Source organism: Gopherus flavomarginatus, chromosome 3 (genome assembly GCF_025201925.1).
Source record: "Gopherus flavomarginatus isolate rGopFla2 chromosome 3, rGopFla2.mat.asm, whole genome shotgun sequence".
Taxonomy (NCBI): domain Eukaryota; kingdom Metazoa; phylum Chordata; order Testudines; family Testudinidae; genus Gopherus; species Gopherus flavomarginatus.
In genome coordinates this window covers 35,945,666-35,962,357 of record NC_066619.1, presented here as the reverse complement: position 1 = coordinate 35,962,357, position 16,692 = coordinate 35,945,666, and the positions used below count along the sequence as shown (strand labels likewise).

At 39.3% G+C, this 16,692-nt stretch overlaps 1 protein-coding gene across 2 annotated transcripts in view; it reads right to left on the bottom strand.

Annotated features, from left to right (window-relative positions):
• The window catches only part of DDX4 (DEAD-box helicase 4), a 116,816-nt gene that overhangs the window by 12,224 nt on the left and 87,900 nt on the right, over positions 1 to 16,692 (bottom strand). For both annotated transcript variants that reach the window (XM_050946952.1, XM_050946953.1), the window contains 6 exons: positions 14,929 to 15,081; positions 13,293 to 13,447; positions 11,637 to 11,766; positions 9,947 to 10,113; positions 9,103 to 9,248; positions 7,168 to 7,267 (listed from right to left, as the gene is read on the bottom strand). In XM_050946952.1, coding sequence (XP_050802909.1) covers positions 7,168 to 7,267; positions 9,103 to 9,248; positions 9,947 to 10,113; positions 11,637 to 11,766; positions 13,293 to 13,447; positions 14,929 to 15,081 — 851 coding nt within the window. The remainder of the gene's footprint in view (positions 1 to 7,167; positions 7,268 to 9,102; positions 9,249 to 9,946; positions 10,114 to 11,636; positions 11,767 to 13,292; positions 13,448 to 14,928; positions 15,082 to 16,692) is intronic.

The following is a 16,692-nucleotide window of genomic DNA, read 5'->3' as shown; positions in this document are numbered from 1 at the left end:
CTCAGGAGGCCTCTGGTAATTGTAACACACTACACAAGATTCTCAACATCACTGTCCTTTCAGTTAAGAGGGCACAGATAATTTAGAAGATAAATATCCTAGATGCCCCTCACTAACTCTCTCCTCCCTTGGGAGTCCTTGGGAGCACCATGTGGTCAGGAACATAGACAGGGTCCCCTGCCTCATCATGTCCCTACATACTGGGCTGCTACTCCGTCTTGCGCTGGAGAAAAATGTAGAGGTTTTTTGTTTTGTTTTTTTATAACCATCCAGTCTCCTCTGTCAGGTGACCAGTGCACCTACTAGGTAATTCTCATTGCTACAGTATTTATATTACAAGTGATTTATTTTATAATTAAATGCTACAGTGACCTGCCCCGAGTTCAGACTTGAAAAATGGTTTGCCTTGGCAACAGCCATCTATCATTTAGATGGACAGTCAAAGTTTAATTACTGTTTAATTAGGCTTTTGTCTTGGAATTTCAATCCAACATAGAAACAATTGCACAAGAGACATGACAACTAACCCCACATTCAAAATGGAGTTTGCAGCTTGGTAAAGATACAAAGAGAGTCAATCTCAGACAGAGTTAATAAATTGTAAAGATTCTCCAAATGCTCACAGGGGAGATATGCAGGCATCTCTCTGCCATTCCCAGATGCAGGTACAACTGTTAGTCAAAGGCAAGTGAGTGGTGCAGTACTCACCCTTAACCTCTTGACTTTCTACAGCTAAAATTTTTGGCAACTTGATTGACACAGTAACTATTTATATATGCTAGGCCCAAGGAATAGGGCTTATATTTGCATTTCTGTTTTGTCCAAATCAAAGAAAAAGAAAGCAGTCCGGTAACAAACACAAAAATAGATGTGGAAATAAGATAGGAGGGCAAAACTGAACTAAAAGGAATAAAGTGGAACAATTAAGGGAGAAGGCAAGTTAAAGAGTTATTGTAGGGCAGATCTTCCTGCCAAAGATGGCAATGGCTTCATTTATAATGGCTAATAAACTTGTAACTTGGCCACTTTGGACATTTATTCTCATGCTATAAATGATTTCTAAGATGCGGGTGTAATAGATCTGGAAGAACCTGTGCTGATGTCCTCTTGCATCGGTGTCATGCAATCTCTTCCAGCTGTAGTTCACCCACAGATGTGGGCCATGTTCTGTTCTCAGTTATACGGGTGTAAACTAAACATGACCCCCTTGAGTAATAATTATTTACACAAGTATTAAATTAGAGCAAACATTAACCTAGGGTCTGTGCGCATGCCTTCTTTGAATCTGTGGGAAAAAGGAGAATACGGCACAGATTTCTAAACAGCCCAGATGTCCCAACGTATATTACAAATGCTTTCTTTATTTCCAAAGAGTATCTTTTTTCTGTGTTCAGATAGAGAGTCGAAAGATGGAAGATCTCTACATTGGGTTGTACAGTAAACTGTACTGCTCCTCAGGATGAATTCTTCTATTGCCCTACATATTAAAAAAATGCAATACGTGATTCTGTAAAGAAGCATCATGAAATTCTTGGCCCGCATTATAGCTCTTCATCCTCTGCCACCATGACACCTTTTTTCAAGACTGTACCCAAGATTGGTAGTTTCTGAAGTCTGTAAATCTCGTCTGTTTCTAAATTTGTGAACAGTGATGAGAATACTACAGATTAAATAGGACAGATTAAAATAGGGTTGGGCATTTGACTTATCCAAAAATAATTGGGCTACTGACCAGTCAAGTATTGGTCAAATATTTTGTAGCACTAATTTACTAGCTCAGTAACAACAACAAAGAAGAGGAAGACTTTATGGTCTTCAATATGCTCAACTTTAGATACATATGCCTAATTACAAAAAACAAGTTATTTAACAAGTTGTTTTAACTTTGAAAAATACAGCACACAATTAAATGAAATTGTAAAAAAAAACCCAAAACACTTTTTAGCAGTTTAAGTCAGCATTAAAATGTGAACGTTATTCAAGACCAAAACAGTTACAAAAGAAAAACTAAATTAATCAAAAATAGAACAAACAGCAGCTATAAAAAATTTTTAATTGTAAATGCACTTATGCTATATAGGCAGCAGGCCACCTCTTCAAACAGCTCAATAGCTGTGCATCTTCTGTGTGTATTAGGTGCAGAAGTTTAATGACTGAACCCTCCTCTCTCTCCCCTCCACTCCCTTCTGAGTTAATTTCTGTATGTTTGTCTAGTCAGTTTAGACTGTAAGCCTTCAAGGCAGGAAATGCATCTTTAAACTTGTTGAATGTTGTTTGTAAACAGCCATGCACGATGACGGCCCGGTTTACAAGTAAAGGCATACATAATGTGTTTGTTCTAGAAGATTCTAGCCAGTTAAGATGCTCAACTTTTGATTAGTTCACCTTCTTCCTAACATGTGGCATTACCATGTGGTAAAGAGAGTGCAAGAAATTTAAGCAGGTTTGCTAACAGATGGCACCATGATGCAACAAAAAAGGTAGGCCATCACCTACAATAGGGTATTCTTGCAGAAATATTTGCCCATGGTCAAACAGGCAGTCAAACTGACTGCCTTACCAGCCTAGATTAGAAGCACCTTCTTTTCAGACTTGATCTGTGTTCTATGCCTGCTTTAAAGGAGGTTCCTGCTTTTTTGCTTTAAGGTTTCTTGTTGGTTATACTGCAAGGCTGCTCCAGACCCAGTGTAACTTATCAGATCATTCTTGCGGGGAGTCCGAGCATCTGCATTGGATTTTACTGAACTTAAAACCAGACAGGTCCTCCTTCTCCTGAGATTTGTCTTAAGAGTCTGAAGATTTGGCACATTTATGCTGCTCAGACTTCTGTTTTCTAGGCTTGTATTTTGTCTTCAAGGAATTCTTTGTCCCCGGAGATAAATAAACTAGCTATGAATAAAACAGATGTTCTAAAACTGCTATGAAAAATTCCTAAAAAGGCAGGAACTTTTGACCAGAAATGTATGGGACAGGTCCTAAGATCTTTACTATTCCTGAGAAATCTAGCTTTAAATGCTGGGAAAGATACTAATCCTCGAAGAGTCCTCAGACATAGCTACTCATGAGAAAACTTTAGCACTGAGTGGGGAGTGAACAGAGATATTCGGACATTGAAAATCGAGGAAAGAAGAGTGTGGGAATCAGGAAAAGAAAAGGAGATAAAGGTAACAAATGTAGCTATATTTGGTATTTCAGTGTTTCCTCCAAACCACTGCTCCTAACTTCATTTTAATTTGTTTGGCTACAAGTCTAGCTATCTGAGTCTCTTGGGTCTGTAACCCACCAATATGAATTTGGCCCAGGCTGCTACTGCCCAAAAGTACTCCTGGAAAAATTCTGCACCACTGTGCACATGCAGAATTCGTATTCCCCACAGATTTTTTATTCTTCTCTGCAGAAAATACATCCTCCTGGGAAGGCAATGCAGTTACACCTCTCACCCACCAGGGGCTGCTGTGGTGCCAGAACAGAAAGCAGCCAGCCACAAAAAGGAAAAGAAGATACTCCACTCCTCACAGTGCCCTGCCCACGGGGCCAGGTGATGAGACATTGGATATGGGGGGGACAGAGAGGGGCACACAGGGCTGCTAGGAGGGTCACAGGAGCTAGTGGGGTGACAGCATTGATCCAGGGGCTGAACGGAAGTGGTGGTGCAGGGACAGATGGAGACGAGGAGATGGGGTGGCTGAGTGAGGTGCACAGGGACACAGAGGGAGAGGGGCAGATGTGCCTGACTGAATGGGAGAGGCTAGAGATCAGCCTAAGTCTGCATGGGGAATACTCCAACTTCCTAACACTCCCTTCCCTCCCAACAACAAAATGTTCCATACTTCTCCTACCCACACCCAACAACCCTCCAGGTTCACTCCCCGGCTCCTTCCCAGCAATTCTTTCCCTCTCCCTCAGCTCGTCCATTACCCTGGACTCCCCCAAGCCTTTGCATTGCTTTGAGGGATGCAGGAAACATTTCCGTATTGTAAATTAAATGCATTATTACTCAAAATTCTGTATTAATATGCCTAGTAAGGGATTTATTTGTCAAAAAACATTTCCTGAATATTTTGTTGTCTGTACCGTTATAAAGATACTTGCTGGCATGTATTTTAAAATAAATTACCAAAATAATTGAAAATGGCATGATTATATTGTGTTATTATGACAAACATGCAGAATTTTGCAGAACTCTAAAATATTGTACATAGAATTTTTAATTTTTTGGTGCACAATTCCCCCAGAGTACTGAAAGGTAGTCAGACTCATAAGAGGAGTTTCTGAGGACCTGTAAAATTAGCTGGTTCTCACTCCAGGCCCTGCGAGGGCGTTGCTCTGCACTGAAAATGTCACCATCATAAATGACAATCTTGACAGAAGCCAAGGATTAAATATGTAAGATGACTACATTACCCTTTCATCCTTGGAGCAAAGTGAGAATCCAAGTATATCTGGGGCAGTAACTTGCCCCTCTATTTCTCATGCTCTACAGATCTCCAAGCAGGCCAAAACATTTAGCCACAGAGCCAGAAAATAAGACCCAAATCCCATGAGCTTCCAAAAAAGGGAAATGAAAATAAAACATAAAAACTCTCAGCAGCAAAATGCAGATGGTAAAAAAAACATATTATTGCTCTCACTTTCTCACGTATTCCTGCTCCACCTCCTTGCCACGTGTTTTTAACATGAGAAGTGAATGCTAGTGTTGGAAATGCCAACTCCAAATGCTTGTGCTCCCTCTCTATTTTCTTTCATTGCACTACCACTATCTGAATTAAAGCACACCACATGGGGAAGTTATGAAGTTATCCATGTTCCCTCCACTGAGAGACACATCTGTAGGCTTTAATTTGACCAGTTCTGATTTCCTTCTTTCTGCAGATAAACAGGACTTGAGTCTCAAGGATGGAGTCTGGTACCTTTCAAGAGTTTTAAATTCAATTTAAGTCAATATATTGAAGCTGGCCAAAGCAATTTGGCTAAATAAAGTGTTCTACAATGTGACAGTTCAAAAAAATTGGTAGCTAGTTATTACAAAAAGTTTACTTATAAAACCATATGTTTTTATGATACAGAGTAAAAAGCTAATCAAATAAGTTATAACTCTGTAATTCAAGTTTCATTAAAAAGTCAACCATTTTCTCTGTCTATAAAATTGTATTTATATGGTAAAAAAGGCCACAGCATTATGGATTAGATGGACACTATTACCTCAGTTGTGCATTGCAGTAAAGATGGGGAATCAGTGTCTCAGGACAGCACCCCAGTGGTGCAGTGTACAAGGAAAACCACTTTGTACATGCTCTATGTATAATTATATGTCGATAGGGCCCTTTGTTTTCAGTTTATTTAAATTTTCCCCAGGAATGTATCAGTTTTTATTACAACAACAAAAACAGATGAAACTCAGTGCAAAAAACTATTAATTTTTCTGGGTAAATATTGGGGTTTATTTTGGTGAACGGAAAGACAGGAGGGGAAAGCATTCAGTAGATTGATGTTTTGAATTCCATTAATCAATGTGGTTTGCTGCAGAACTAAAACCAAACTCAAAACACAATGCCACCTATGAGTTTAAGAAAACAATACCCTAATACCCAAATAAAACTTTTCATTTGAACAGCTTATTGTTGTAGCTTAGAACTATTAGTCTATAAACATTTAAATTTAATAATTGGCCACACCATTTGCAGCATGTACATTCAACTTCAAAAGTTTAAAAAAACAAAAACAAGAGAAAAGAATCAATATTTCCTTGTGCTCTGAAATGTATTCTGATACAAATTTTCGTTTTCTTCCCATTTTAGTGTGTCAAATTTTTAAATCGTTATCTGCTAACAGCTTGAAATCTTTACATGATGGGTGTGAGATTCATCAGTACATTCAGATGCGCACGCACTTCAGAGCTTGCGTGCATGCCTGTTTGTTTATTATGCGCATCTTCCAGACTAATACATAGCCTTACTTCAACAGGCAGCTTTGCATATTGTGATAGACCCAGGCCAACTGGGTACAGCAGAGAGATAGAAGGCAAATATACTGGCCACTGGATAAGCAGTTTTCTGTTCCCTGATTGACCAGAGTGGGGGCTGCTCCAGGCTAGGGTGGACACATGACTCCAATTAGCCTGCAGGGAGTCAGTTGAGGCCCTTAAGCTAATCTGAACACCTGACTCTAATTAAGGCCCCTCTGATACTGTAAAAGGGCTCACTCTGGTCAGGCCATGGAGAGCCAGGAAGTCAGAGGAGAGGAAGTGTGGTTGAAGGGCTGGCTAATGAAGACACCCTCAAGCCACTGGAAAGGGAGCCCTAAGGTAAGAGTGAAGAAGACGTTAAGAGAGAAGCAGGCGAGCTGTGGGGAAGTGGCCCAGGGAAGTGTAGCAGCTCTGGCCGTGAAAGGTTGGCTGCCAACAGCTGCTGCCACTAGGGTCCCTGGCCCAGAACCCAGAGTAGAGGGAGGGCCTGGTTCCCCACAACCCGCCACTACAGAAACAGGTCCCTGTCAGGACAGGAAACTAAACTGTTCTTGAATATGCCCGCAGGGAAAACAGAGACTGAGAATTGTCTCACCAACCTCCTTGCTGGCTTATGATGAAAAAGGCTCAGCAGACTGTAACCCTGGCCCTAGAGTGAGAGAAGGGCTACATGGAGGGTCACAGTGAACCTCTGAGGCTAGTATAAATCACCTAGACGTGCAGGACCCACGGGACAAGGTTGGAGCTCTGCCACAATATACAGACTGATGTATTATCATAATACATACATCTCATGCAATGTATTGTATTTTCCTAATAAAACGTTATTTTTTATATATTTGAATGATACAAAAGGAGGGTGAAAATTGGAAAAAACTGAGTAATACTTTTTTTTTTTCTTTTTTTTACAACCCCAGAATTCTTTGGTAAAAATCAGTTTAAACTTAAAACAAAGAGGCTTGTATGTACAATTTATCCCAGGGAAACAACTGAAAAATATTTAGCCATTTAGCAAGGGGGACAGGATTCCTGCCACCCCCAACTCTTACATTGCCCAGTAAGCACTGAGATTCAGAATCCTGGTTCCAAGTGTTTTGGTCCAGTAATGGTTTTGCTCATGACAAACGAGTTAACAGAAGAGATCATTTTTAATTTAAATAAACCACAGCAGACCAAAAGAATTTATTCAGTAAAATACTTACCCATGAATACTGGTGGTTGGTATTTTTTCTTGACAAAGGAAGGTTGCAATGAAGTCTGCTTTCTTCTTTGTTTCCACAAACACCATAGTTCGCTCATCTCCTGCAACAGATTAAAGACACACACTGGTAAAGGAGGAACATTACAGACTTCCTACACTCTCAAAAGCACTAATGTGTTTTTATCATTTATACCATGAACATATTGCCATCATTTAAATAGATTCCACGTTTAAGACCACAGGGAACCAGTCTGATCATCTTGTTTCACCTCCTACACAAACAGGCCACAGAATTTCACCCACTAGTTTCTGCATCAAGCCAATACCTTTGGGGTAAAACATTCTGTATTGTATTCGCCAATTCCCTATGCCCCATGATCCAACATCTGCAGCTCCTTTCCTATCACCTTAATCTTTGCTCATTAATAGCAAGAGTAATAATTAGGGTTGTCGATTAATTGCAATTAACTCACTCAAATCAAAAAAATTGATTACGATTAAAAAAATTAGTTACAATTCACTGAGGTTTTAATCACACTTAAAAAATAGAATACCAATTGAAATTGGGGGAGGGATAGCACATTGGTTTGAGCATTGGCCTGCTAAACCCAGGGTTGTGAGTTCAATCCTTGAGGGGACCATTTACGGATCTGGGGCAAAAATCTGTCTGGGGAGTGGTCCTGCTTTGAGCAAGGGGCTGGACTAGATGACCTCCTGAGGTCCCTTCCAACCCTAGTATTCTATTAAAAATATATATATTTTGGATGCTTTTCTACATTTTCAGATGTCTTGCATTCTGTCCTGTAATTGAAATCAAAGTGTATATTATTTTATTATAAATATTTGCACTGTAAAAATGAAAAACAAAAGATAGTATTTTTCAATTCACCTCATACAAGTACTGTAGTGCGATCTCTATTGTGAAAGTGCAACTTACAAATAACTGCACTCAAAAACAAAACAATGTAAAACTTTAGAGCGTATAAGTCCACTCAGTCCTACTTCTTCTTCAGCCAATCGCTAAGACAAACAAGTTGGTTTACATTTACAGGAGATAATGCTGCCCTCTTGTTATTTACAGCGTCAACAGAAAGTGAGAACAAGCATTTGCATGGCACTTTTGTAGCCAGCACTGCACACTCGACACCAGCAGGACAACACCACCTCCTCACTTCTCAGAAAAGATTTAACAAGACATGTGTTGGGGCCTAACATTAGTAAGAATTTATTACATTTACAAGATACAGAACACATTTAATAATGTAGTATGAAGTATCACATAATTGAACAACACCTATCAATTAGATAAAATCAATTTTGTGATAGAAGTATTTGATTGTATCTGTACTTTGCATTTCTACAAGTGGACCAATGATCTGGAAACTGGGATGTTCTTGCTTCCGATAGCTTTCCCAACCAATTGGCAGAAACCTTCAGTGCCTTTTCCCCCAACTAACAACTTGCCATCACTAACTAGTGATCAATATTCCCCCACAGAATTCCAGTTCCAAAGAATAAACTAAAATTGGATCAGGGTACAAAGTAAGACTCGCAGGTGGAATTGTAGATTGCAGAGTTCCTTCACAGAAATTACCACAAATCCTTATTTTTGCTCTGGGGGTGCCAGCAACCTGGAAAACTGTTTTTTGTCTAGCAGTACCCAATACTAGTGGACTATCTAGAGAACACCTATATACAACATAAATATGTTTAAAACAAAATTTATTACATTAGGAAAGGTAGTGAAATTTGCTAAAGAAAGAAAATACTCTACTGAAATGGATATTGTCTTCTACTAGATAACAGTACAGTGCCTAGAAAAGTGGGGCCCTGGGCCTGACTGAGTAGCAGAATCAAGCGCTAAAATAAATTCCTATTAACTTGATTCTCTCTCTCACTGGAAAAGGCAATTTAAAAAGGTAACAAAGAAAGTTACTTATGCTTTGTAGAATTTCAACCAGTTTCTCTCTCTTGGAATATTGGGAAACTTGAAGAATGGTCTGCTGAACATCACTGCAGGCTCCACCTACTTGTCCAACAGCAACAAATAAGTAATCAGGTTTCAAAAATTCTCCAGCCAGCCTTCAAAAAGAACAAGGTTTAGATTATTGCAGTGGCTCTTAAAACTACTTATAATTAGCACAATACAAATCAGGTAAGTTGCATAAAGCTTTTTATTATATATAAACCTACTCACCACAACACAGCAAAAGAATATACATTTAGACTTAAAAATTAGAGCTTTCAGGCCAAATTATATCCTGGAATATACAGTACTCCCATTAATGTTACAGGAATCCTGCATACATATTCCAGGGCAGAATTTTTGCCTTAAGTTTTTAAAATAATCAACACATTAATCTTTATTAAGAAAAATTAGCAGTAAGTGCTTTGCATTCTCAAATTGCAGGATTAGAAGTCAGGATTCCTGAATCTCAGCAAGCTCAGCAGTCCACCAGACCACACTGCTTCTAGCACAAGTCAGCATCTCCTCTGCTTATGTGCCAAGGAGAGACTGACTTATGCAGCAATAATTGAAGTTAACTCTTTTACATAGTGAACACAAACCACACAAAATGAGCTCAACTTGGGGTCTTTACAATAATAAACTTAATATCTTATTAAGTTTGTTAAATGTTAGCGCTCAATTTATTATAATAGTACTAAGTAGCAACTTCAAATATTTTTATTTGATTGTCCAAATAAGCAAAGTCCGATCACAGATCTTAAAAACACATTTTATCAGCTACATTTCCAGCTTCATGCAAACTGTCACACACCTTTGAATTTCTCCTGGGAAAGTTGCACTAAACATTAGTGTTTGACGCCTGTCTTTTGATGGCATGCCTGGGCAAGAGATTAATTTCTTCATCTCTGGACCAAAACCCATATCGAGCATACGGTCAGCTTCGTCTAACACCAAATATCTCACTTTATGTAGTCCAATCTTTAGTGGATTTTTATTTAAGTACAATAAAGAAAGAAAACAGCTTTAAAATATTTCAGTAAAGACACATTCAAAACAGAACAGGCTAAAAAGAAGAAACTTTTCTGCCAATGCCATTTTCTGAGACTCTTATCAGTGATAATGGTAAGATACCTCCCCCCCTCTCAGATAGCAGGTCAGTCACATTTAAAATAATTCCTGTTCTCCCCAGAATCCCCTTATTCCTGTTCATTTCTATTCAGTACACAACTTAAAGATCTTAACTTACTTTACCTCCGCACTATCTATCTACTCTACAATGTGTGTCAGGGAATTTCAGTACAAAACTGTTTCCTGATCTAGTTCAGCATAGTTAAAAATTTTAGTCTAGTTGGAACACATCCATTTTGTCATAACCATACCTCTAATGTTTACTAGTGACAGGCACCCAACACACCCTTTGTTCCCTGATATGATCCCTTGGTGTCACTAATGCAGACCTCCACCAAGTCACAAAACAAATTAGCAGCTACAGACAGAAGTTATTTTGTGACTACTGTCACCAATCAGGAGTGAGGTTCTGACAAGTAGTCCTAGGAAAATGGATGGAAAACCAACACTAGATGCTTCCTTGGTAGGAAGGAAAACACAATTCTGTAGGAGGGACTGAGGTATCTTCACCTGCCCAAGGGCCCATTTACTGTGCACTACTTTAACACTACACCATAGATTTTGTGTTTTTCTGCCAACATAATCACCAAAGTGCAAATAATAGTCAAATTTACAAACTGATTAATGGAAAAAATAAGCTATTTTCAAATATGTTAATTTATTTCATATTAAGAAAACAGTTCCATAAAGACAATAAAAGCTGCTAATCCTAATACTAAGGATCTTACTACCAACGGAACACTAAGCCAGTGCAAGTCAGATGGAGATTTGCCCCAAACAGAGACACCACTAGGGAGACTTGAGTTCATGTCCCTGCTCCAAAGTTTTAATTTTCTGAAAATCAAAACAAAGAAGACTGAGCCCATAAACAAACAAGACTGTCATTATCTTTCACTTCTGTAATCCTTTTCTTGCCACATAACCTTCCAAACAGTTGCCTGGATCCCTGGCTGGTGATATGTCCGACTCCAGTTTCTTAGGGAAAGAATACTGTCACAACTAGATGTCTTAAAGTGCTCTATATATTTATGGTGTTACAAAAGAGTCCAAACATAAATCCTGCTAAGTGCTCTAAATATGCATCTATTTACAAACGTATATATTTTACACTGGCTAGTTATACTACTGCAACAAATTTAGCATTTATTTAAAAATGCTACCTAGTTAGGTCATGCAAAAGGAACCACTGCAACCTCATCTGACTGCCAAATTCATCCATTCTAATCGATGGTGACAAGTTTGCAAATCTGTCTTTGCTTGCATCAAGTTAGACTGATGCACTGATCTGTAAAAAACATGCTGCAAACTGTTTTCAAGGAATTCAAGGTAAACCATATTCTTAAATGTAATCGAAACTTAAGGTAAGATCTTACCTTTTCTTTACCTATGATGTCCATAAGCCTTCCCGGTGTAGCACATAATATATTACAGCCTTGCATTATCTGACGAATTGAATGACCTGTTTGCGTACCTCCATATATCACAACTGGCCTTATGCAAGTTCTATTAAATTGGCAAGAAATTGTGATTATGTTCACAAGTCAATTCTTAGTTACACAACTTCATTTATAAACTCCCCTCCTTCTCAGCCCAGGAATTACTGTCCTGTTTCATAGTTACTGCATTTAAAGCTTCCCCACAAACTGCTCAAGTCAGGAACTTACATAATGGGTGACTGTGGCTGATGTTGAAAGAATCAAGATTTTGTGAGAGGATGTAGTATGACAAGCACTACCATTAAGTAATTCTGCATCTCTCAGTTATTTGTTAATTAATCCTCCGTACAATTACTATAGAGCTAAGACTAACAGCTACTGTTTTTAGAATCCTGATGCCAGTCCTCTGTATTTTGTTTGGCCTGGTCTACACGGGGAGGGGGGGAGGACGACAGTGAGAACCTGCTGACAGATTTACTCCAGACCGATGCTATAATAATTGCAAGTAGAATTTACCCACAAAAACGTAGATCCCATTCATTATGTCCTTGCTTTATTCAATATGCACCAACAACCCACAATCTGAATGAGTTAGGCACTCTTCAAAATTTTACCCAAGACTCCTAAGTAACCTTGCAGCTGAAGTCCCACACATGCTTGAAAAACTGTACTCCCTTTTAACAACATCCATTATACAATTATTTACAACTACGGTAACAAATAAACACAAAGGACAAGTTTAATGCTGAGGTTTAATGAGAGATTTAATGCTGAGGTTTGTTTTTTAAAAAAGCATTTAAAATTCTATTTAACTGTTACGCACACATATATATGTAGTGCCAACTGAACTTTGGAAGATTACAAAATTGAAGTGGTTGTGTGAAACATTTTTCCAGCTATTCCATTTGCCAAGACATGGGACTTCATTTTACTAAACAAACACACACACACACACCCCGAAGACCCTTATTCAACCTAAGAGCTGAATTTCTATCCCTCTCCTTTGAGGCAACAGAACTGCTGTTAAGAAAAGACTGAAAACTTTTAAAAAAGAAATAGCAAGAGTGTTTTGCCTCAAAGGATTCAAACCAAAAGAAATATTAACCATTTTTGCTCAGACTTTCAATCAGATCTCTCTTTGAACCTTAATTTAGAGTTGATTAGAAACACTGAACCGTAGCTACTTTATTTTTATAGTCAAGATGAGTGAATGCCAAAAAACTTAACTATAAATTATGAAAGCAAACTAGATTTAAATTAATTACTTCATTTCACTAACAAATTGAAACACATTTCATAGGAAGACTCTTTGTGCTTCTATAAAGATTTGTCACAAATCACCTTACAAACTCCTTTTGCCCATTCCAACTTCTTATCCATATATTAAATGTCAACTAGACTTCAAAAACAGTCTTTTGTGGCCTAAATTCAATTCCTTGCTGAAGTGAATGTAGACAAACTGAATTGGATAAAACGTGTGTGTGTTTTTAAGGCAATACCATTGCAGCAATTCTTTGATTTTACAGTCATTAAATTAAGCTTCATACTTTTGCAATGTAGCCTGGTTGTATTTTTTTTTTTTAAAAAGCTTACCCATATGAAAACTTTCTTGCTTCCAGAAAGATCTGGTTTATCAGTTCTCTAGTTGGAGCTACAATAATACATTCTGGTTCCTGCTGCTCTCTGAAGTGACTGGCAGTTACCCCATCTTTCATCATGTGAGCCAAAATTGGCAAAAGAAAAGCTGCCTGGAGAGCAAACATGAATGCTTTATTAGCATTGGGTTTGAAACATTTGTTTCAATAGCATGAGCAATTTGTGAAGCAATGAAGTTAAAGGAAATTAAGTTATCTGAAGACTGAAAAGTTATAATAAACCTAGCAAGTTCTACAGAAATTCAGAGATGGGGTGATGCAGGTGGGTAGCAGCCCAGGGGGCGCCACAAGCTGCTTGGGAGGGCTGCAGGTACTCATCAGTGCTATTCGGGGGGGGAAGGGACATGTGTGGGGGGTAGCAGCCTGGGACAGGCACTGGTGCTGGGGGCGCGGAGTTGGCAGGGCTGGCAGGCTTCCTACCCAGCTTCTCGGAAACAGCAACTTATTCCTTCCTACGCTCCTCACTCCGTGCGCTGCTAGCTCTGCAGCTCCCATTGGCTGGGAACCGCAGCCAAAGGAAGCTGCAGGGTCAGTGCCTGACGCTAGGAGCTGAAGGAGGGACATATCTGCCATTTCTGGGGAGGCCCCCAACAAGGTAAGCACCACCCAGATCCCTCAACCCCTCCCATGCCCCAACCCCCCAGCCCTGAACCTCCTCCCACACCCCAAACAACTCCTCCTGCTGCGGGGGGGAAGGGAAGAGAAGGGGGTGGGGCAGCGGCATGGACTGACACTGCTCGGGCAGCTCCAGAGCCAGCCATGCCAGCCGCTGCAGAAGTCACGGAAAGTCACAGAATCCATGACCTCCATGACAGACTCTCAGCCTTACTTGTCAGGTATCAGTTGAAAACTAAACTCACTGATCATTAATATTCTTGAAAGATGTATGCATGCAGTGGGTAATGAGTTATGGACATATGCTGGAATGATAACTAAAATGTATTCAAGCCAAGCATGTCAGAAGAGTTAGTAAACAGGCCTGCTTAGACACAGGAATGTGTATTTGAGTCTGACCAGCCCAATCTTCAGGCAAAGACACCGAAAGTCCATATTTACATATAAGCAAAAACAGGACCATCAAGACAGCATGAGGAGGAGATGGAGGACACTGATCAATTTGCATTTCAGCAAACACAAATGGGGGAAGAAAGAGCATGGAGCTTCCTTCACCACCGGATTCCATGTCGCCTTCCTCACAGCTTAAATAAACTTTACTTTCAGTGGTAATTGTCAGAAGAATCCATTTAAAAGGTTCACTGGTCTATAAATACATCAGGTCTGAACCTCAACCAAGAAGCAACCGAGGCAACTTATTGTAAACAATATTACTATATTAATCAGAGTGTACAGAGTGAAGTCTTTTCTCAAAGCTAATTACACTGGTGATTAGTATAATTGTGAAATGTATGTATTAACACTACGTAAGGAATTATGGATACTCATTGATATTAGGCTGTACAATCTGCCCAGACAGGAGGGAATGTCACAGCTATCTTCCTGTCTCCTGTGTAAATAAAGCATTGGGACATTAGAAACAATGGAAGCCCCCTTGATACAAAGGGGTGGGAACTTACCGTTTTTCCAGATCCTGTCTGGGCACATGCCATTAAATCTCTCCCTGCAAGTATAATAGGAATACTATACTTCTGCACTGGCGTAAGTTTCAAATATCCAGCTTTAGCAATGTTCTTGTTTAATGTTTGACAAAGATTAGCTTCTTCAAAAGTCTAGAAAAGAGAAAGAGTCTATAACAGTATAGGACCATACTAAAATTATTCAAATTCAGAAGTTGAGAAATATTGGTGGTAAGTAGTCTAGATGCTTGAAACACCAGAACTACTCCACTGCTCCTCAGGATTCAGAACTTTTAATGTCTATAGGTACTTGAGTGTCCCATTACCTATTTAATTTCCCTCCACCCCCTGCAACAATATATTGCAACTACTGCAGTGACTATTCCTTCATATGAATGCCATTCACAAAAAATTAAAAGGATTGCCAGAGTGACATGGAGCGTTTCAATGGCTGAACAGTTAGGGATTTCAGGACAAAATTCAGATGCCATGTTGATTATCTGAATAGGCAGAAGCTCAACTGCTGTATGTGGCTTCAGAAATCTACAGACAGATCTGAAAGCAATTTCTTCAGATTACAGCACTTTACTGAATTGAGAGATTTCCCACAGTGCACATCTCATTGCCCCAAGTCCAAATGAATTTATGCTGATTCTGTCTTTTGAATCTGATCAACATTCCCCAGACTGATAAATTGCCTAGTTCCTCCAGAGTCCGTCAGACTGGCTTCTGTAGTGGAGTATCAAAGCAATTTCTACGACAATGTATGGGAGCATATAAATTACCATACTGGATCAGTCCAGGAGTCCATCAAGTCCAGTATCCTATCATCAACAGTAGCTAGCAAAAATATTTTAGAAGAAGTGCAAGAAACTCTGAAGCAAGCAGTTATGGGATAACCTGGCTCCAGGGAAAGTTTCTTCCTATCTCATCCACCACCAACAGTCAGAAGCAGCCTTAAAACCTGAAGCATGAAGTTTATATTTCTTCCAAACCTTATTTAATATTTACAACAACTCTGGATTATTCTGGTTATCTCTATCAATGTCTAATCCCTTTCTGAACCCTACTACACTTCTGAAGCTCTTGGCCTCTGTATCATCTTGTGGAAATAGTAGACCTGGTGTCTTAGCTGGTCTAGAACCTTGTCTGTTCTAGATTTAAACAGCCCTTCAACATCAAGTGGAGTCTTTTACCTGCATTCTTGTTTCTACAGGAAGTACTGACAAACATAGCCACAAGGGGTACTTCAAATTGATCTCAGCTGCTACTTCTAGAGGCCTCATCAGAAGCACTGAATGATGCTCTCAAGGTACCCTTAGCAACTGACTGACCGACCTTCAGAAATAAAAGGTTTGGCTAGTCTTGTATTGTCTTTCAGCAGTGACTGGGTGAACAATGCTATTTTCTCCCATAGGTAATACTGGCAATTGCATAGAATGGTAAACTGTCAGGTGATTATAATGCCCAGAATGACAGAAGAGAACATATTTCTGCCTAAGATTCTTATCTTCTCTATCAAAGGATTAGAGTGGATTTTATCTGCTTCAACACTTTGAACTGCAGTCACATCACTATCAATGAGGCAAGAAGCAGCCAATATAATGGTAATAATGAGTGACTTACAACAGATGTCAGGGTAGTTAAAGTAGTACAGCAAAACACAAAATTTCTAACCACCATTCCAGAAGACGTATGTCCATGCTGCTGATGGGTTCTGTTCGGTAACTATCCAAAGCAGAGCAGATCAATACACGTTCATTT